This window comes from Mesoplodon densirostris, chromosome 19, assembly GCF_025265405.1.
Source record: "Mesoplodon densirostris isolate mMesDen1 chromosome 19, mMesDen1 primary haplotype, whole genome shotgun sequence".
Taxonomy (NCBI): domain Eukaryota; kingdom Metazoa; phylum Chordata; class Mammalia; order Artiodactyla; family Ziphiidae; genus Mesoplodon; species Mesoplodon densirostris.
The window spans coordinates 16690025-16710174 of record NC_082679.1 but is presented as its reverse complement, the minus strand read 5'-3'; the positions used below and the strand labels follow the sequence as shown (position 1 = coordinate 16710174).

The 20150-nt window shown below is 54.8% G+C and overlaps 1 protein-coding gene across 1 annotated transcript; it reads left to right on the top strand.

Moving 5' to 3' along the window:
- Positions 1-752: 752 nt before the first annotated feature.
- On the top strand, positions 753-18374 carry HPN (hepsin). Its single transcript, XM_060084920.1, has 14 exons — positions 753-789; positions 1467-1617; positions 2185-2254; positions 7726-7827; positions 7916-7957; positions 13058-13187; positions 13257-13379; positions 13517-13557; positions 13966-14131; positions 14233-14423; positions 17374-17469; positions 17664-17806; positions 17989-18153; positions 18336-18374. Exons 3-14 carry the CDS (start codon positions 2239-2241, stop codon positions 18372-18374), a joined length of 1254 nt encoding a protein of 417 aa, XP_059940903.1. The 5' UTR covers positions 753-789; positions 1467-1617; positions 2185-2238.
- The last annotated feature ends 1776 nt before the right edge of the window (positions 18375-20150 follow it).

The following is a 20150-nucleotide window of genomic DNA, read 5'->3' as shown; positions in this document are numbered from 1 at the left end:
AAAGATTCTTGGACTTGCTTCATAGTCTCTCTCGTGAGCCCAGTCACCTTCTATACCCGCTCCAGATCCAGGAGCCTCAATTTTTCTGGGGACCCGCCCTCCAGGGCAGGCAGCAGGGCCTCTCCGCACACATTCGGGGATAGGATGGTGGCAGTGTCTCAGGCTCAGCGCCTGCCTGAAGGCTCAGTGGGTGCAGCCACTTGACACTTGATTAATGTGTTGGGGTCTGGGGAGTCATTAGCTCAGCGGGGACCAAGAGTTTCGAGGGAGCCAGCAGGAGCCAAGGAAGCAGACTGGTAGCCGGTGTCGGGGGTGGGTGATGAGGGAAGGAGAGAGAGACGAGGAGAGGCTAGGGGCTGGGCAGTGCCAAGGCTGCACCAGTGTGACCCCCTGTGGGAAGCTCTGAGTGCAGGGGGTGCAAGGGGCGAGCGGGTGGGTCCGATTGTACAGGGACGGCCCATCTGGGGTGAGCAGCTGTGGCCTGACTGTGTTTGAGGGCATGGCTGTCCACAGGCAGGTGTCTGCTGGTGATCCTTGTGTGTCTGGGTGTTTATTTGGCCCTGGGGTCTGACGTGGATGACTCTTGGCTGCTGGCCAAGAGTGTCTGATGCGGGACAGTGTGTATCTGCCTCTGGACACTTCCGGCCACTTGGCCTGGGCCTCAGCACTCAGTGCTGCCTTTTCCGGGCCAGGTCCCCATCCCCCACCCCCGTCTAGGACTTCCCAGCTCCAGAGGTCATTGCTGCTGGCGGCAGAGAGGCTGCCAAAGCAAACCAGCCCCCGTGACTTGTAGGAAAGCAGCGGGGGGGGAGGGAGGGAGGGCAAGGGCGGGGGTGGGGTGGGGAGGGAGAGCAAGGGCGGGGGCAGGCGTCGGGACTGGGGCTGGGCTGGGGACACTGGAGGGGCAGAGGCTGGTGCAGGAGTTGGGGTGCGGGAGGGGCCTGGGGCACGGGCTGGGCTGAGGCCGGCCTGGAGCTGGGACCGCCTTGTTCAGGAGTTGGACAACAGGTGCAGGAAATGGCAGGGGCAGTGGTGGGCCTGGGGCTGGGCAGAGGGTGCTGGAAGGGGCAGGGGTGGACAGGGACGGGGTTCAGTCTGAGCTGGGGCAGGGCGGGGGCTGGGCAGGAGGCAGGCGAAGAGGCCAGGGCAGGGTGGGCTTGGGGCAGCTGGTGCCCTCCCTCTGGGTCCCTCCAATTCCTAGTTCCTTCCGTTGGTCCTTGTAAGCACCCCAGCCTGCCCTGTCTCCCCAGACCCCCGGCCCTCAGGCCAAGCCAGTCCCAGCTCCTCGTCCCCTCAGACCGGCACACCTGAGCCCCCTCCAGGCCGGAGGCAGGTTGCTGGGCCGGCCTGGCCCAGCCCCTGCAAACCCTGTCCCACCAGCCAGGTGGCCTCCAGCGCTGCCAATCCCCTTGCCCGGCCCCTCCCCGCCCCTTCCCCCGCCTCTTGCCCAGCCCCCTCCTCCTCAGGTGAGGCAGCCAGGCCTAGCAGGCCCCGCGCCACCGCCGCTGCCTCTGGGGCCGCCGCTGCTGAGGGGCCACCATGCTCCTGCCCAGGCCTGGAGACTGACCCTAAACCGGCACCATCTCTCAGCTCTGCCCCCACCTGCCGGACCCCAGGGTAAGGACCAGGGTCCTCAGTTCCGGTCCCCAGGACGTGGGCCCCCTCACCCAAACCCGCCCTAATGCTCAGCTCCCAGTAGAAGGGCTCCCAGGGACCCGGAGAGTGGGCTGTCAGGCTTCTCCCCAAGGAACTCAGAGTTCTAGCCCCCTGTTCTTCAGGCTCCAAGATCGATCGTCCCCAGTCTCCTCCCTCAGACCCCGGAGTCCAGGCCCCTGTGCCCCTCCTCCGAAGGAGGGCTGGCCCCCAAACCTCTCTTTCCCCAGGACCCAGGAGTTGAGGCCCCAGCTCTCCTCCTTCAGACCCAGGAGTTCAGAGCCCTAGTCTCCTCCTCACCCAGGCCCAGGCATATGGGGTCCCCCAGGCCTACAAATCCAGGCATCCCCCTGGCTGCTGGTCACACACTGACCCCATCCTTGAACCCAGCCTAGTCTGTGTCCGTGATCACGGCGTGCTCTGGCCGGGGCCCAGTCCCTCAGCCTCCCTGGATGGGCGCCTGGGACTGGGGGCACAGGGGCTGGCCTGGGCTCCCCCAGGCCCTGCCTCCCCCAGTTCATCTCCCCACAGGTCCCGCCCCGGCCCAGGAGGTCAGCCGGGGAATCATTAACTAGAGGCCGTGACATGGCGGAGAAGGAGGGTGAGTACCCCTTTCCCTGAGCCCCAACTTTGGCTCTGCCTGGCGCCCTTCCTTCTGTGATTTCTTCCCAGCCCTCCACCCACTTTGAGACCCCTCTCTCTGGCACCCCTCCTGGGGCCCATCCCCACCCGCTTCTGAAGCCTCCTCTACCTGATTAACCATTAACCAAATTTTCTGTGGGGCTGTGCCACCACCTGCCTCCCTGCCACCCCATATGACCTTCCTGGCTCCTTGCCTCAGTTTCCCCTCATCCCCCAGTGATCTCTCAGCTACCCCTGGACCTGTCCTCTACTTGGGGCCAAGGTGGGGAGACTAGCTATCACAGTTAAGGACACAGACTCTGGAGTCAAATACACAGGCTTGCATTCGAATTGGCTTCTGCCACTTTTTTTGCTGTGCCATCTTGTGAAAGTGTCGTCGTTTCTCTGGGCTTCATTTCCCCCCTGGGTCAAGCATAGATTCTAATTCTACCTGCCTACCTACCTACCCACCTACCTACCTACCTACCTACGTGAGGTTGTTGGGAGCACAGAACACACACAGGGCACCAGCATGGGGCTCAGCGTGTAAGACAAATGCGGTGCACCAGAGCTGTCGGGGAAGGGGTCGGCCGACTTGGAGTCCTGGGACCCAAGGCCCCCACCGATTCCAGACATTCCTCCCACCTCCTCACACTGTGGGCAAAACAGCAGAGGGAGGACTTTGGACTCGGTCCGGATGGATGGAAAGGGGAGAGACAACAGAGAAATTACTCCAGGGATGGTGGGGAGAAACCACATCCTCAGAGTGGCGGGCACTCGAGGGCTCATGGAAGCCCCTGGCAGGGGCTCCAGACACCCTGGCTCCTTCTTACCCTTGTCCACACTTGGGAGCCAGCTGGAAGGGCCCAGTTAGGGGTGGCCTTTCCTTTCCACGCTCCTCAGCTGGGGCTGACTCCCTCTCTTCTTCCTGGAACCAGGCTAGCTGGGTTTGGTCCCAGGCAGTATCACTTTCTAGCTGTGAGGCCCTGGGCAGGTGACTTACCCTCTCTGGGCCTCGTTTCTTCCTCTGTAAAATGGCGACAGTACTAGTGCCCACCTCAGAGGATGGTGTGAGGATTTACATGCCGTGATAGGCAGGAAGCCCTGGATGGGTTGGCTGAAGTGATGGATGTAGAACACTGGCCTCTTTGGATCTCAGCACAGCTAGCAAATCAGAGCCCAAATCATTCAGCTGTGGCCCAGAGTAAATCCAGGCTCCCAGTGGCTCGGGAGAAGGCGCTGTGCCCTTGCTGAGCAGGTGGGCAGCAGAGCCCTGCACCTTTGGAACCATTCCTTCCTGGAGCCCACTGAAGGGATCTCACCAGGCCTGGGGCCTATGGATGAATGAACCAGGGATGAAAAGCAGAGCATGTGCTGAAGGATGGCCAGAGACTGGCCTGGGGACAGAGAGAACTGAGGCACAGTGGGCTTCAGTGCATCTCCAGGCAGCTCGGGCCTGGCCTTGGAGGGGAGTCCTGCTGTCGTTTCAAACCTAGACACGAATGCTGAAAAGTTCTGGTGTTGTGGTTACTTGCTGGGTGACCCCGGGTAGGTGGCTGCACCTCTCTGGGCCTCCTTTCCTCATCTGTAAATTGGGGATGGTGATAATGACACCTTCCTCATTAACAATTGCAAGGGTTTTAGGAAACTGCAGGATGGGGTTAGGACAGGGCTAAGGTCAGTGTAGCTTCTGAGAACCACTGTGGCTGCAGTTGTGCTGATGTTTGTGTTACCATTCTGCTGGGTTTTTAAAAAATAAATAAATCTATTTATTTAGGGCTGCGTTGGGTCTTTGTTGCTGCGCGCGGGCTTTCTCTAGTTGCAGCAAGTGGGGGCTACTCTTTGTTGCGGTGCATGGGCTTCTCATTGTGGTGGCTTCTCTTGTTGCGGAGTGTGGTCTGTAAACGTGAGGGCTTCAGTAGTTGTGGCACACGGGCTCAGTAGTTGTGGCTCGTGGGCTCTTGAACTCAGGCTCAGTAGTTGTGGCGTACCGGCTTAGTTACTCCACGGCATGTGGGATCTTCCCAGACCAGGGATGGAACCTGTGTCCCCTGCATTGGCAGGCGGATTCTTTTTTTTTTTTTTTTTTTTTTTTTGCTGTGTGTGGGCCTCTCACTGTTGTGGCCTCTCCCGTTGCGGAGCACAGGCTCCGGACGCGCAGGCTCAGCGGCCATGGCTCACAGGCCCAGCCGCTCCATGGCATGTGGGATCTTCCCGGACCGGGGCACGAACCTGTGTCCCCCGCATCAGCAGGCGGATTCTCAACCACTGCGCCACCAGGGAAGCCCGGGCAGGCGATTCTTAACCACTGCACCACCAGGGAAGCCCCATTCTGCTGTTGAAGTACACCTAAGGCGAGGTTCTTGGTGCTCCCTGGAGACTTAGAATCAGAGGAGGTGATATCTGAGTTGACACTCAGGATAAGGAGGGAGTAGGTAGGTGTGCCAGGCAGAGGGAAATGCAAGGCTAACAGCTGGGGTGACAATCTGCCGGGTGTGCAGTGGTACGTAGCTAATTTGGTATTTCTGTCGGTAAATTTGGAGATGGAGCTGCGAGGGTGATTGAGATCCATTAGGACTCTTTTTGGTGAGAAGCTGGCCCATGACTGGGCAGTGCCGGGTCTCTCCACAAGATGGCGCTGGTGGGTATTCTTTGTTTTATAAGTACTGTCGTTTTGGTTGCTTTTTTGAACCGCTTATCAGTTGTCTGATAAGGACCCATATGGCTGTGTGGGAATTTAGGAAAGCATGTTCAACCCCCAAATCTCTAATAGCCATGCTTACATCCTAGAGGGGCTGGCACCACGGGCCGAGGGCTTTAGACTCTGTCCTGGGGAGCACTGGGGAGTCATGGAGGGTAGGGACAGGTTGGATTTGGTGTTTAAGAAGGTCCCCTGGGGTTCCATGTGGAAGCTGGGCCAGAAGGAGAGACTGAGCCCAGGGGTTGGATGGGGTGGGAGCAGGGAAGGAGAGAGTGGGCGGGAGACACTCAGGAGGCCTGTAGCTGAGGTGGGAGGGAGGCGTCCTGCAGATGAGGGACAGTCCTGAGGATGAGGGCCTCTGAGACGGGACCTGGAGATTTGGGGAGACATTGAGGCCAGTATGGGACCTGGGAGGTGTGAAGGACCTTGGGGATTCAAGTGGGAAGCATCTAAGAGACTGCAGGACCCCCGATCTAGGACAAAGGAGAGTCCAGGGCTGGGGACAGAAAAGGGACACAGGCTGTGGAGGTGGGTAAGACAGACGGGAGTGGGGAGGCATGAGGGGGAGGAGGCCATGGCCGCCCTGGGGACCCCAGATTTCAGGGAGTGTGTGGAGGAGATGGAGAAGTAGGGGGAGAATCAGAATCAGGCACGGGCGGTGTCCCAGAAATCAGACGGGGAGAGACTTCCGTTCAGGAAGTTGGAGTTGTGTGCAATGAAAACAGACACGGAGCTGTAGATTGAACGGAGTTTTAGAGACAAGGAGCCAAAGATGTCACTTGGGAGGGTTTTGCAGCCAAATGGCGGGGACAGAAGCACTGTCCTGTGAGAAGACAAGGGCAGCCCAGCGCCCTTGGAGGAACAGAGAGCAGAGCCTCAGGGGGAAGCTCGGGGGTCCTGGCTTACCCAGCCCTCTCGCCCCTGAGGAATCACGCAAGGACGCTGCTGCCCTCTCACACAGTGAGGACGCTTTCCTGCCTCAGCAAAGATAGGCGGTGAGAATGCCTCTCACGCCAGGGACTCAGCGCGAGGATGCTTCCTGTCCCACCAGAGGCGCCTGTTTGGGGGTTGCCCAGAGTCCCCTGAACCAGAAGGCATGAAAGCAGGTTTTGCCTCTCACCTTAAGAGACACAGGGTGGCATGCTTCCTGCCCCAGCAGACATGCCAAAGCCCCTGGGCTGGGCTCTGAGTGGCCCAAAGCTCTGTAGGCACATCTGAACACAAAGGAACCAGGACGAGCCTGACGGCTAGGGGAGCCAAGACCTCCCACTGGAACCAGCAAGATGGTTGGGGGTGGAGGTGGGGACCTCTCTCCTCAGGGAGACAGGAAGGGGTCAGCCAGCTGGGGCTGGGCTGGCCTGGTTCACTGGGGCCTCTTTGGAGGGAGGAGAACCTTGATGGGAATGGCTGGGCTCTCAAATTCTTAAGACACTCAGACAATAGCCATCCCAGGAAGGTGCTGGGCTGCTCCCTGCTCCATTCCGGGTGCTGGCCTGGCCCTGTGCCCATCAGCCGTACTGCCACGACACAGATGGCAAAGCTGGGAGGTCCTGCAGCCCTGGGAGGGCCTTGCAGATGCCAAGGGCAGTCGGGTGCATGCCAAGCCCAGGAAAAGCTTTCAGCTGCCTTTTCCCTTTGGTCCTCCTGATCTCTAGCAAAAGGGTTGGCTTTTCAGCCCCAGGGCCCCTGTTGCACTGGGAATAAAATCCCTCTTGTCCGGGGGCTGCCAGCCCTCCCCAGCTGGCCCCAGCCTTGGTCCCACTGCCTTCCCCAAGCTCATGCCATTCTGGCCACATCAGTGGCCTCTCTTGCCCTCTAACCCACCATGCTTATTCTTGCCTCAAGGACTTTGCCTATGCTGTTCCCTCTGCCCACTGTGCCCTTCCATGAGAGGTCTTTGCTTGGCTGGTCTCACCCCTCAGGTCTCCGCTCAAAAGTCACTTCTTGGGGAGGCCCTTCCTGAACATCCCACAGAACACTGCCACCCACAACCCACATCATTTTCTTCATAGACTTTGTCACGATCTGGAAATTATCAAGTTCATTTACTTCTTTACTTGGTTTGGTTTTCCCCTCACTTTACACACATGAGAATGTGAGCTCCATGAGAACCAGCATCTCATCTGTCTTGTTTTGGGATGTGTCTCCAGAGCCTAGAATGGTGCCAGGTACTCAGTGGATGCTCAATAGGACAATGAATGAATAAAGCCCCATTTTACTGATGAGAAAACTGAGGCCCAGAGAGGTGAAGGGAGTTGCCCAGGACCACACAGCTCTAATGATTTAAAGGCATTTATTGACCAATAAAAAATGAGAAAAAAAATAACTAAAAGTATTTATTGAGAACTTGCTATATGCCAGCCACTATAGCACAGGGAGGATGAAGGAAATACAGAAGGAAATACAGAAATACAGAAGGAAATACAGAAATACAGGAAGGAAATACAGAAGCGCAGCGTCACTGGGGAGGAGAAATCCCTTAAGTGCCAGGAATATAGGTAGGGAGGGCGGCAGCTGTCCCAGCCACGGCTCTTCCCAGCTGGAACCCTTGGGGGGCTGGACACCTGGTTGTCCTCGCCGCAGGGGAGGGACGGCCCTGCCAACTCTTCACCCCAGGAAACTGGGCCCAGGGCAGGGCAGGCTCAGGCGTGCTAAGTTGGCCTGGGGGCAGGGCAGAGCTGGCCCCATGCTCAGATCTTGCCACAATGAGGACAGACCTGGCAGTGGCCCCAGCATGGTGTCTATTGCAGGTGGCCGGACTGTGCCATGCTGCTCTGGACCCAAGGTGGCAGCTCTCACTGTGGGGACCGTGCTGCTCCTGACAGGCATCGGGGCAGCGTCCTGGGCCATTGGTGAGAGTGGACGGACCCCTGCGCCTCTACCCTCCCCTGCCCCCTGCAGTTCCCAGCCTACCTGCCCTCACCTCTGCCTTCTCTGCAGTGACCGTTCTACTCAGGAGTGATCAGGAGCCGCTGTATCCAGGTGAGTAGAGCATGCTGAGACCCTCTGGGGAGCCCTGGAGGAAACCCGTACCTGGTGGGAACTCAATGAAAGGATTTTTTTGAATGAATGCATGAATGCCTGCAGGAATGCTGGTAGTGCTCATGCACTCGTATTGTTGCTCTAAACACTTCACTTGTCTAACCCAGTGTTTTTCAGACTCTAAATGTGTTACCCGTTAGTGCATCATGAAATTAGTGAGCTGAAAACCACACTTTAAAAAGTATGAAATAGATTTAAAAAATCAGAGTGCATCTCTCTCAGTAAGAAGTTCTGTTAAGCTCTTCTTTTGGTTTTATGAGGGTGGGACCGTTATTCTCTCCATATTACAGATGGGGAAACTGAGGCTTAGAGCAATGCCATAGTTCACCCCAGAAAACAGACGTTCAAGGCTACATCATAATGTAAAAATGTGTTTCTTATTACGGAACGTGGTCAAAACATGTTTGAGAGGTACTGTATGAATTCAGCCAACCTTTTTCTAGCTCTCCTTGGAGGTAGCTGCTGTTATTATCCACATTTACAGATGTGGAAAGTGAGGACCAGAGAGGACACGCAGCTGGTAAATGATGGGGCCACGAATAGCTCTTTGACTTGACTGGTAGAGATGTATCTGCATGCAGGTGGGAAGGAGTGGCCATACAAATAGATGCAGAAACTCATTGTGGAATGAATGAATCTTCCCAAATGCCAACTCCAAGCTGCCGTTCTGTGGCTCAGGGCAACAGGAAGAATGGGGAAGTTGGGTGATGGGATGCATTTTTCACTCCCACAAGCCTCATCTAGTTCCATAAAGGACTCAGCTCACATTAAGAGCAGAAATGAACATCTAGACAAGGAAAGCCACCATCAAGGTCAACCACCACAGTTGACACTTAGAGAGCATTTTACATGTGCCAGGCACAGGCCTCAGGGCTTTGCAGGTATTGATTCATTAAATCCTCCCCGCAGCCCATTTTAATATGGGGAAATGAGGCTTGGAAAGACCAAGTGACTTGCCTCAGGTCACTGGGATGGGAACCAGGCAGCCTGGATCCAGCTCTTGTGTAGAACTACTATACTCTATTGTTTCTCAGGAAACAGCCAAGTGAGTTGCCATAGTGACGGCTAACGCATGCCAGGCCCTGGCTGCAGCCTTTGCACAAGAGCCCTGTGAAGTCGGGGCCATTATCATCATCCCCATTTTGCAGATGGGGAAACTGAGGCCCAGTGAAGTGAACTGACTTGTCCAAGTCCACACATTGAATAAATGGCAGGGCAGAGGGGTCATGCACTTCCCAGAAGCTCACTACTGCCACTGGGCTAAAAGGAGCCAGGCTCCAAGGCTCCTAGGGTGTGGGCCCCTCTCCATCCTCACCTCATGCTTGCTTCCGGTGCCCTTCAGCCTCCAGCGCATGGGCAGCTCTCACGCCCTCGAAGGACCCTCCCTGCACCACCTTCTTTCCCGCTCACACCCCGAGGCAGGTTTCAGGGTCCTGCACCATCACTGCTGAGCTGAGGCTCACACCTGTCCTGCCCTCTCTGGTTCTGAGTCCTCATCTGGAAACTGGGAGTGAGAATTAGAGGAGGTAATGATCCGTGCAAAACTTGACTCTCAGCCAACGTGGTTAACATGGGCTTTTGTGTCTCATGCTTCAGGCTGTAACTTTCCTGAGCAGGGCCTTTCTGCCCCCAGGCTCCACACCGCACCCCCCACCCCACCCCGCTCCCCACAGCCATCCTGCTGCCCCTGGTAAAACCCTCCTCACACTCGAAGTTCATGATTTACTCCTGGTGAATTTCAGGAGGGCAGGGGCATTTTGTTTACTGCCCCAGACAGTGTCGGGCACATAGTAGGTGCTCAGGAAACCTTTGCTTAATGAATAAGCATGAGGACAGATCGCTGACATGAACCAACTTGTCCTGGGCCTCCAGCTGGAAAGTAATTAGGCCATGATTCAGACCTGGCTCTGGCCAACGCCAGCACCGTGCCCTTCCATTATACTCGAGTTTTTCAAAAATGTTGGGAAATTACAAAATGAACAAACAAAAACAACCCAGAAATGATATCCCCACCTCACTTTTCTGGGATTTTCACACCTCTAAATATATCAGACAATTTGGTGAGCAAACCAGGTGACCCAGAACATACTTTTTGCATTGCTTAAAATAATACAAACAAGAATAAAGAGTTTAGAAGTGAGAAACAGTGGCACAGAATATAGTTTTAAAAATACTTGGAGGGGGCATTTGATATTCCCTCTTCCCTCCCCCCTCCCTCCAAATCCATCCATAAAGTGACAATTTTTTCCTAAAACCTCACACTTTCTGGAAATCACATTCCTAGAGCACTGAGAAGTCATTTAAAAATAAGAATTCACTTCCACCCGCAGTTGGTGTTTCAGACCCCACGTCTTGGTCTGGGGGCTCAGCGGGTGGCGGGCACCACCCAACAGAGGTACCAGGCATCCCTGGGCCCCCACCTGGAGGCCATGACTAAGGCAAGCCAGCCAGGAAGCTCCTAGTCCAGGCTGTGGGTGAGTATATTTAGGGTGGGGACAGGTAAGGGTCCATGTGAGAGCCACAGGAGCAGGGAGTATGCAGGTAGGCAGGCCTGGGTTCAAATCCTGGCTTTGCAGGTTCTTAGCTATATTCCCTCAGGCAAGTATAGCCTCTCCAAGGTTCAGTTTCCCCATCTGCAAGATGGGCATAGAAATGGTCTCTACCTTCCAGGATGGTGGTGGGATTCAAAGAACCCCCCAGATATGACACATAGCATGGGGTCAGCCCACTGACATCCCCAGGAAACATAGCCAGTGTTATTATTAGTGTGCCATTATTGTTTAACCCTCAGGAGGGAAGTCGCTTGAGAGGCTGTCTAGGGCAATGTTAAAAGCTTGGGGTTTGGAGTCACTCAAGCCTGAATGCACATCCTCTGTCTGCCTTTCTCTGTCCTTAGCAGGATAGGGTTCTCCCTGGGAGTCCTGCCTCCCCTCGTCCAGATCTGTGGGGCTGTGGGAAGACTGCTCAGCTTGGGTGTGGCCTCACCAAGTTCTTCCTACGAGGATGCAAAATTGAGTTTGCACCAGATTCACGTTCCCAGAATGTGCTCTCAGAACACCAGCCATGCAGGAGGCTCAGGAAAAAAGGGGTCCACAGCCGATCTTTCCCCAAGCTTACTCCTCCCCACCTTCCCCATCTCAGCCAGTGGCAGCTCCATCCTTCTGGTGGCTCAGGCCAAACACCCTGGAATTGCCCTCAGACCCTCTTTCCCTCACAGCCACATCCAATCTCAGCAGACCCTGTGGGCTCCACCCACAGAATCTATCCTAAATCTAAACTGTTCCCCCCCGCTGCCCCGACCCTGGCCCAGCCTCCATGCTCTCCCTCCTGGACCATCACACAGCCTCCTCCCTGGTCTCCCTGCTCCCATCCCACCCCTACAGTCTGCTCCCCACACACAGCCAGAGGGAGCCTGTGAAGCCCTGAGTCAGATCAGGGCCCTCCTGGCTCAGAGCCCTCCTCTGGCCGCATCTCACTCCTGGTAAAAACCAAAGTCCTAGTGTCAATCTAGTCTTGTCTCCCATCTCCCCTCCCCTAGCTCACTCTGCTCCAGCCTCCTTGCTGTTCCTTAAACATCCCCCGTGTCTCCCCCGCCACCACCTCTTTGGGATCTTTGCACTTGGCAGTTCCTTTGGCCTGGTTCTCTGTTCCCTCACCTGTCTTCTTACCTCCTTCAGATCTTTGTTTGCATACCACCTTCTCAGTGCAGATTTCCCGGCCCACCTGTTGGAAAGTGCAACCTCCTTCCCCTCAATGCCAGCACTCCCCTGCCTCTGTCAAGCTTGATTTATCTCCCTGGCGCCTTCTTTTGTGACACACCATCTATTTGACCCCTCTGTCGTGTTTGTTATGCACCTCACCTATTGGCCTTTGAGCTCCTCAGAGCTGGGGGTTTTGTCTGATTTGTTCATTGCCCAAAATAGAGCCTGGCACATACTGAGTGTTTGCTAAATGTAAATAAATACGGCTAAGGGCTGTGACCTGGCTTAGGTGTGGACAAGGGTCCTCTGACCATTTGAGGAGCAGCCTGTGAGGGGCTGAGGGGAGCATCACTTCTCAACACAGTAAGCCCCAGGCAGGAGGAATCCCCCCATAAGCTCTCTCCAGCCTTTCTGTGTATCTCCGCCCTACCTCTTCTCAAAGTTTGTGATGCTGTGTTTGGTTGGGCGATTTTTTTACTGCTGTCTGTCTCCCCCATTGGTGGACTTTGGTTGGTGAGGGCACAGCCCAGGGTTGTCTTGGTCATCTTTATGTCCCCCGGCATCACCCCACACAGGACTGGGCATGGAGTATGTGTCTAGTTAACACTTGTTGAATGAATGAATGAATACTGCATCCTCTGCTTGGAGAATTATCATGCAATTTAGTGTGTATTCAAGGCTCTGACAAGTCCTGCAGAAAAAGATAGCTATTCTCTCTCTCTCTTTTTTTTAAGATTATAGGAAATCTATTTAAATATTTTGGCACTGTGATGTATTAGTCAAGGGTCTTCAGGTTGCAAAAGACAAAAGGAAAATCTAAGAAACTGGCTAAACAAAAAGGGAAATTATTGACTCACTTAAACAACAGTTCTGGGGGTTCTTCAAGCCTGACTCCATTAAGGGGCTTTAAAAATGTTATCAGAAATCTGTTGACTTTCCTCCACATTGGCTCATTTTTCCCCTCCTGGGGGCAAAGATGGGCCCAGGCAGGCCCAGCCTCACAAGCCATTCTCCCGGGAGCTTGGTTAAAACAGTTTCCCTCTTCCCAAATCTCCTGGCAGAGTTCCAGATTTCCAGCTCATGGGCAACCAGCTTAGGAATCCCAGTGGTAGGAAGAAGCCCCCTGGTTCCTCCTGGCAGGGCAGTCAGAGTCCCAGAGACCCCGATCTTTGGTTCAACTTGAGTCATGGGCCCTTCCAGACGCAGTCACAAATGTAGGGGGCCCGGGGTGCTGCCATTGGGCCTGCGAGGATTCAGGACTAGACCCACGGGGTCGGAGAAGAGGCCGGTAGGGCTCGGGCAGGAAGGCGACCCAGGCGGCGGTCCTGTCTCCCTGCAGTGCAGGTCGGCCCGGCCGACGCTCGGCTCACGGTGTTTGACCAGACGGAGGGCACGTGGCGCCTGCTGTGCTCCTCGCGCTCCAACGCCAGGGTGGCGGGGCTCAGCTGCGAGGAGATGGGCTTCCTCAGGTATCGGGGTGCCCCTGGGGGTGGGGGGCTGGGGGGCGGGGCCGCAGGCCTGATCCTTGCCCCGCCCAGGGCGCTGGCCCACTCGGAGCTGGATGTGCGGACGGCGGGCGCCAACGGCACGTCGGGCTTCTTCTGCGTGGACGAGGGGAGGCTGCCGCACGCCCGGAGGCTGCTCGAGGTCCTCTCCGTGTGGTGAGGAGGGCGGCGGGCAGGCAGGGCGCGCACCGCCCCCGAACGCACACCCGTGCTCCCCCGCTGTGCCTTTCTTGCCTTTTAATTGGCCTCTCTTTTTGTCTCCCTCTGTGTCCCCATCCCTGTCTCTTCCACAGCGACTGTCCCAGGGGTCGTTTCCTGGCTACCATCTGCCAAGGTGAGACCCTGAAACTCAGAGTCTTCTTCTGAGACCCCCCCCGAGGGCAGGGCCACGTCCCATCAGATACCCCCAGGCAGGCCTTATCCTCTTAGATCCTGCAAGGATGGGGCTGTGTCTTCTCAGATCTCCCTCCCCTCCTGGTAGAGCCATGTCCCTCTAGGTCCCCACGGGTCTGTGTCTCCTCATATCTCCCTCCCTCCCGGGTGGAGCCATGTCCCCCTGGGTCCCCCAGGATGGGGCTGTGTCTCCTCAGACACCCTCCCCCAGGGTGGAGCCATGTCCCTCAGACCCCTCAGGCTAGGATCGTGTCCAGTCACTCTTTGCAGAGTGGCGCATGACCTCTCAGACCCCCTAAGGCAAGGGGTCCAGGCCTCCCACTGCCCCTGACTGCCCCCTCTCCCACAGACTGTGGCCATAGGAAGCTGCCCGTCGATCGCATCGTGGGCGGCCAGGACACCAGCTTGGGCAGGTGGCCATGGCAAGTCAGTCTTCGCTACGATGGAGCACACCTCTGTGGGGGGTCCCTGCTCTCCAGAGACTGGGTGCTGACAGCCGCCCACTGCTTCCCTGAGTGAGTGTCTCCCACGGCGCTGAGGGGGGAGGCTGGGGAGCGGCAGGGTCGGGGAGGCTGTGCCCAAGCAGGCTGCCACCCTCCCCTCCTGTCCCTGGTAGGCGGAACCGGGTCCTGTCCCGATGGCGAGTGTTTGCCGGTGCCGTGGCCCAGACCTCACCCCATGGCGTGCAGCTGGGGGTGCAGGCAGTAATCTACCACGGGGGCTATCTCCCCTTTCGAGACCCCAGCAGTGAGGAGAACAGCAATGACATTGCCCTGGTCCACCTCTCCAGCTCCCTGCCCCTCACAGGTAAGTCTGGGGCTGTTCCTTGGCCTGGGGACGCCAGGGGCCAGGAGGACAGAGGAGGGGGCTGGGGCATAGGAATCCATGGTGATGAGGGAAATGACCTTGAGGGGCACACACTGGGCATTCATTAGATGGGGACAATTGGTACAGCCACTTTGGAAAACCATGTGGCAATTCCTCAAGCAGTTCAACACAGAGTTACCATTTGGCCTGGCAATTCCACTCCTAGGTACGTACCCAAAAGAAATGAAAACACATAGCTACACCAAAACTGGTGCACGAGTGTTCAGACCAGCATTATTCCAAAAGATGGAAACAACCCAGACGTCTACCGTCTGACACATGGATAAACCAAACATGCTAGATCCATACAATGGAATGATACTAGGCCATAAAAAGGAATGAAGTCCTGATTCATGGTACACAATGGATGACCCTGAACAACACTGTGCTAAGAAAGAAGTCAGGCCCAAAGAGCCACATACTGTATGATTCCATTCTTATGAAATATCCAGAACAGGCAAACCTGTAGAGATAGAAAGTAGATTAGTGGTTCCCCAGGAGTGGGGGGGGGAGGGGCATGGGGATGTCGGGAGGTCATAGGTAAAAGGGGTGATGAAAATGTCCTAAAATCAACTGTGATGGTGGTTGCACCTTCCTATTGCCAGGTAGCCTAGCACCTATATCTAAAACCTCTCTAAAAACCATTGACTTGTGCACTTTAAGTGGGTGAATTGTGTGGTATGTGAATTATATCTCAGAAAAGCCATTACTCCCCCCCAAAAAAAATGAGATGAAAAAATTTTAAGTATATGAATGAATCAGAAACTCAGGCGTTATCCGTGTTACAGTTCTCTGGAGCATTTCCTTGCTCTCAATGAGAAAGATTCACTTGGGTGCCAATGTGTCTTTAATACCTCATCTACACATGCCTTTTGGATTAAGAGCAGGCCGTGGGCTTCAGCTTTCAGAAGGCCACTCTGTAGTAGGAATAGTAATAATAATGATAAAAATTAAAAAAATAGTAATGGTGATGATAACGAAGTTACAATAGCGATGATGATGAGCCTTCAGCAGGCAACAGTATGATGATAATAATAATAATGAAAGAATACAATAATAATGATGATAGGATGAACTTCAACACCTGCACGCCCCTCCTGTGTGCAGCCACTGCCCTCAGCACGTCCCAAGCATGCACTCATTTCATTGTCCCAACAGCCCGGGGAGAGTTGGTTCTCTTATTATCCTGTTTTTTTACAAGGGGAAAGGTCCCAACACAGAGAAGGTACATAATGCCCCCAATTCCCACAACTGGCAAATGGCAGAGGTTTGAGCCCAGGCTGCCTGGCGCTGGAATCAGTGCCTGTAAGCCCCTGGCTGTGCTGCCAGGGAAGTCAGTACTATTTGGTTTGCATTTTTCTTATTTTTATGGTTATTTTTCTTCTGAATGATCCATGATGCTGGTTTTCCATTTAAGGGAGTGATACATGTTTTTCTTTTCTTTTTTCTAAATTAATTTTTTTATTGGAGTATAGTTGCTTTCCAATGTCGTGTTAGTTTCTGCTGTACAGCAAAGTGAGTCAGTTATACCTACACATATATCCACTCTTTTTAAGATTCGATTCCCATATAGGTCATTGCAGAGTACTGAATGATACATGTTTCTCTTTAAAACAAAATAAACCCTTCTCTTTAGTGAATGGAGTGAGAGGGTTAAAAAGATTGAAGTGGGGAGGCATCCATGGGGCACAGGTGGATGGGGTGGGAGGGGCCTGGGTTTGAGACACATGGCTGAGGGGTAACAGCATGGGCTTTGGGGTCAGGTACTAGCCAGCTCTGTGATCTTGAGCGCGTGGCTTCACCTCTCCATGCCTCAGTTTCCCTCATCTGTTAAATGACTTCTGAGGGTTATTGAAATGATGAAAAGGGTTAATCTGAGTCAAGAACCTACAGCAATGCCAGCGTTCAGTTAATATTAACAATCATTGCTATTGTTGCTGTTTTTTACTATTACTAGTTACGTGAACATTTCCTATTCGCCAGGCATGCTATTCAACGCGCCACCGATTTCTCACTATACACCTCTGGGGGGAAATGATTATTCTTTCCATTTTGCACCTGAGAGCTCTGAGCTCAGGGAGGTGAAGTCACCAGCAGGCAGCAGGTAGGGCTGCCAGGACTACTGGTGTGGGTTGTGCACTGCACAAGAAAGTCATGTGTCAGGGGTGCCGTTCTTACTGTGGACAGGGTGGACTGGTGTGTTTATTATGATGATTTTTTTGACAGGTGGAAGTCCAGCATCTCAAGATAGTACCTTGTAAAATTTCTCACAGAGGTACCCTCTAGGCAGGGGCAGCCCCATGGGCCATGGTTAAGAATACAGGCTTGGGGCTTCCCTGGTGGCGCAGTGGTTGAGAGTCCGCCTGCCGATGCAGGGGACACGGGTTCGTGCCCCGGTCTGGGAAGATCCCACATGCCGCGGAGCGGCTTGGCCCATGAGCCATGGCCGTTGAGCCTGCGTGTCAGGAGCCTGTGCTCCGGAATGGGAGAGGCCACAACAGTGAGAGGCCCACATACCGCAAAAAAAAAAAAAAAAAAAAAAAAAAAGAATACAGGCTTGGAAATTGGCCCAAGCTGGGTTCAAATTCTGGCTCTGCCATCGACTCATTGACTCATTCTGAGGCTTTGGACAAATGACATGGCCTTCTTTTCCCCTCTTTAAATGGGGTACTAATAGCTCCTACCTCCCTGGGCTGATGGGATATTAAAGGAACTCACCCAGGAAGGTGCCTAGTACATCATGAGCTCTCAGTAGAAGGCAACTTCTGCTGCTGCTGTTGTAAAAGAACAGAGGGAAGGGTGGGCCGGGGGCACCAGGGGCAGCTGGCCTGAGGTCTGTACCAGGCGGGGCAGGCCGGCAGGGGTGAGACCAGCGTGGTCTGTCTCACAGAGTACATCCAGCCCGTGTGCCTCCCGGCTGCTGGGCAGGCCCTAGTGGACGGCAAGATCTGCACCGTGACTGGCTGGGGCAACACACAGTACTACGGTGAGTTCCGCCCTCTGCCTGTGAAGTCACTGTTAAGGGAGTCTCCGATCTGGGCTGGGGAAGGGCCGTTGGCCTGCTTGAAGGCCTCATGGCCCAGGGGTGTAGGGGCACTAAGGAACCCGGGTGGGCACCAGGAAGGAAGGGGGGGTGTGCATGCCCCCCAGCTTCGTCCAGCCTTGCCTGCACACTCCCAGGCCAGCAGGCGGGGGTACTCCAGGAGGCCCGAGTCCCCATAATCAGCAATGATGTCTGCAACGGCCCCGACTTCTACGGGAACCAGATCAAACCCAAGATGTTCTGTGCCGGCTATCCTGAGGGTGGCATTGATGCCTGCCAGGTGAGGGATGGGGAGGGGCAGCCCGGGCCCCCGCCTCTCCGGGGGTGGAGACACATGGCAGTGGGTGGTCAGGCTCGCTACCTCAGGGCCAGAGCGCTCTGAGACCACAGCCCACAGTCGTCCAAGGAGGGCCTCTCGGCTAGCCATCTTGGCTTCCAGCCAGGCCTTCCGTCCCCTACCAGGGCGACAGCGGTGGCCCCTTCGTGTGTGAGGACAGCATCTCTCGGACGCCACGTTGGCGGCTGTGTGGCATCGTGAGTTGGGGCACTGGCTGTGCCCTGGCCCAGAAGCCAGGCGTCTACACCAAAGTCAGTGACTTCCGGGAGTGGATCTTCCAGGCCATAAAGGTGAAATTTGGGCCCAGATGGGAGCCAGAGGGTGGGAGGGTTTAGGACTCTGAGGAGGAAAGGGAGCCAGGGTGCCCTAGGGAAAGGATAGCCTTCAAAGGGCTCCTGGGGAGGGGAGTTCAGCTGTGGGACTTTGGGGGAAGCCTCTCAGACCTTGGAAGCCCCTAGTTGTCTTTCCCCAGACTCACTCCGAAGCCAGTGGCATGGTGACCCAGCTCTGACCTGTGGCTTCTCCTCGCTGTGCACGCCTGCAGGGCCCAAGCTGATCTAGGTGGCTCCAGCCCCACATGATGGGGTTCACCCTGGGATGGAACATTTTTCTTCTTGGGCCCAGCCCACAGGTCCAAGGATACCCTCCCTCCAAGGTCCTCCACAGTGGCGGGCCCACTCAGCCCTGGGACCACCCGAGCCTCTCCCTTCTGACCCCCATGTAAATATTGTTCTGCCATCTGGGGAGTCCCATCTAGTGCCCCTGATGACAGGATGCTCTTTAAATAATAAAGATGGTTTTGATTAATGTGGTCTCTGAGTTTGCAAATGTAAGCAGCAAATGAGGACATTTTGGGGGGATGGAAGAGAGCAGTTGGGCCTGGCAAACATCAGACAGGGAGTATGATCCTCCAGTTCCTGTTGGCTTAAGAGAAAATATCTTAATTGCTTCACCTAACTGGAAATGCTCTGGAGCGCCTGGCTTCAGGTACTGCTGGATCCAGCTGCTGAATATTTTTCATCATGACTGCGCCTCACTTCCTCTCTCACATCTGCTTTTCTGTGTCAGCTTCATTTCCAAGCAGGCTCCCCTACAGTCAGAGACAGAGATGTCCCCCCAACCCACCGAAAGTCTTATATGCCATGGATGACTTAACAGCCACAGTGGAAAAAGAATCCTTCTTTCCCATCAGCTACAACAAAAAAGTCCCAGGCCTGGCTCTCCCTGGACGGATTTGGGTCACATGCTCATCCCTTATCAAATCACTGTGCACCTGTGCGTGGGGTGGGGAGGAGGTTTGACTCTCAGGAACTACATGACTTGAGCGTGAGGGGTTCTCCAAAGGAAAGTGGGTTGCTCTTTGAGAAAAAATGGTTGTAGGTGCCCAGTGAAAAAAAGACATCCACTGTGGATCAACATGGGAAGAGGTCCCTGTAGGGAGGAGGCAGGAGCACCAGGCCCTGTGAGCACAACCTGAGACCCCCATCTTTTCATCTGGGCTGGAGGTTGTTCTCAGTTTCCCCTGGGACCCACTCTGTTCCCTAGAACATCTGCAGACCTTGCTGGGACACCAATGGCCACCAGGGGGCGCTACTGCCCCCCAAACTACGGGACGTTAAGGAGTTTCTTTGGTAGTCTTGTCCAGGTGTTGCTGGACACCAGATGCTCTGCAGGAAAACACCCACCAGGTGCCCGTTTCCCATGACTTTCTTTTCTCTTTCTTTTCTTTTTTTTTTTTTTTTTTTTTTTTGGCTGCGCCGTGGGTCATGTGGGACCTTAGTTCCCCAACCAGGGATTGAACCCACACCCCCTGCATTGGAAGCGCAGAGTCTTGACCACTGGGCTGCCAGGGGGTCCCTCCCATGACTTCCAATGATAAAAATTAAATGTGTTGCTCATCAGCTACAAGCCCCCAAGCAATTTCCTAAAACAAATAGACACAGGAAAGCCCCTTTGAATAACATACAGACTATCCATTTAGAAAATGCTCCAAGCATCCCTCCCTGGACCAAACTCTTAGGATTTGGTGATCCCCACCATTACTTTGTCCATCAGGAACGCCCCAGCCCCACATCTCCATGCAGTTTTCCAAACGTCTGCATGCTGCTGCACTGTTCTACCCATCATATTTTGGAGATATAATTCGAGACTTGACCCACACGTTGCTTTGTTAGAAACATATTGAGTTATGGGGATGGGACTGTACATTTTCCTTTGTTGTTGTTAGCTGAAAAATGTACTGTATGTGTGTTTTATGAAGTTTGGGGACTCTGAAAGAACATGGTCC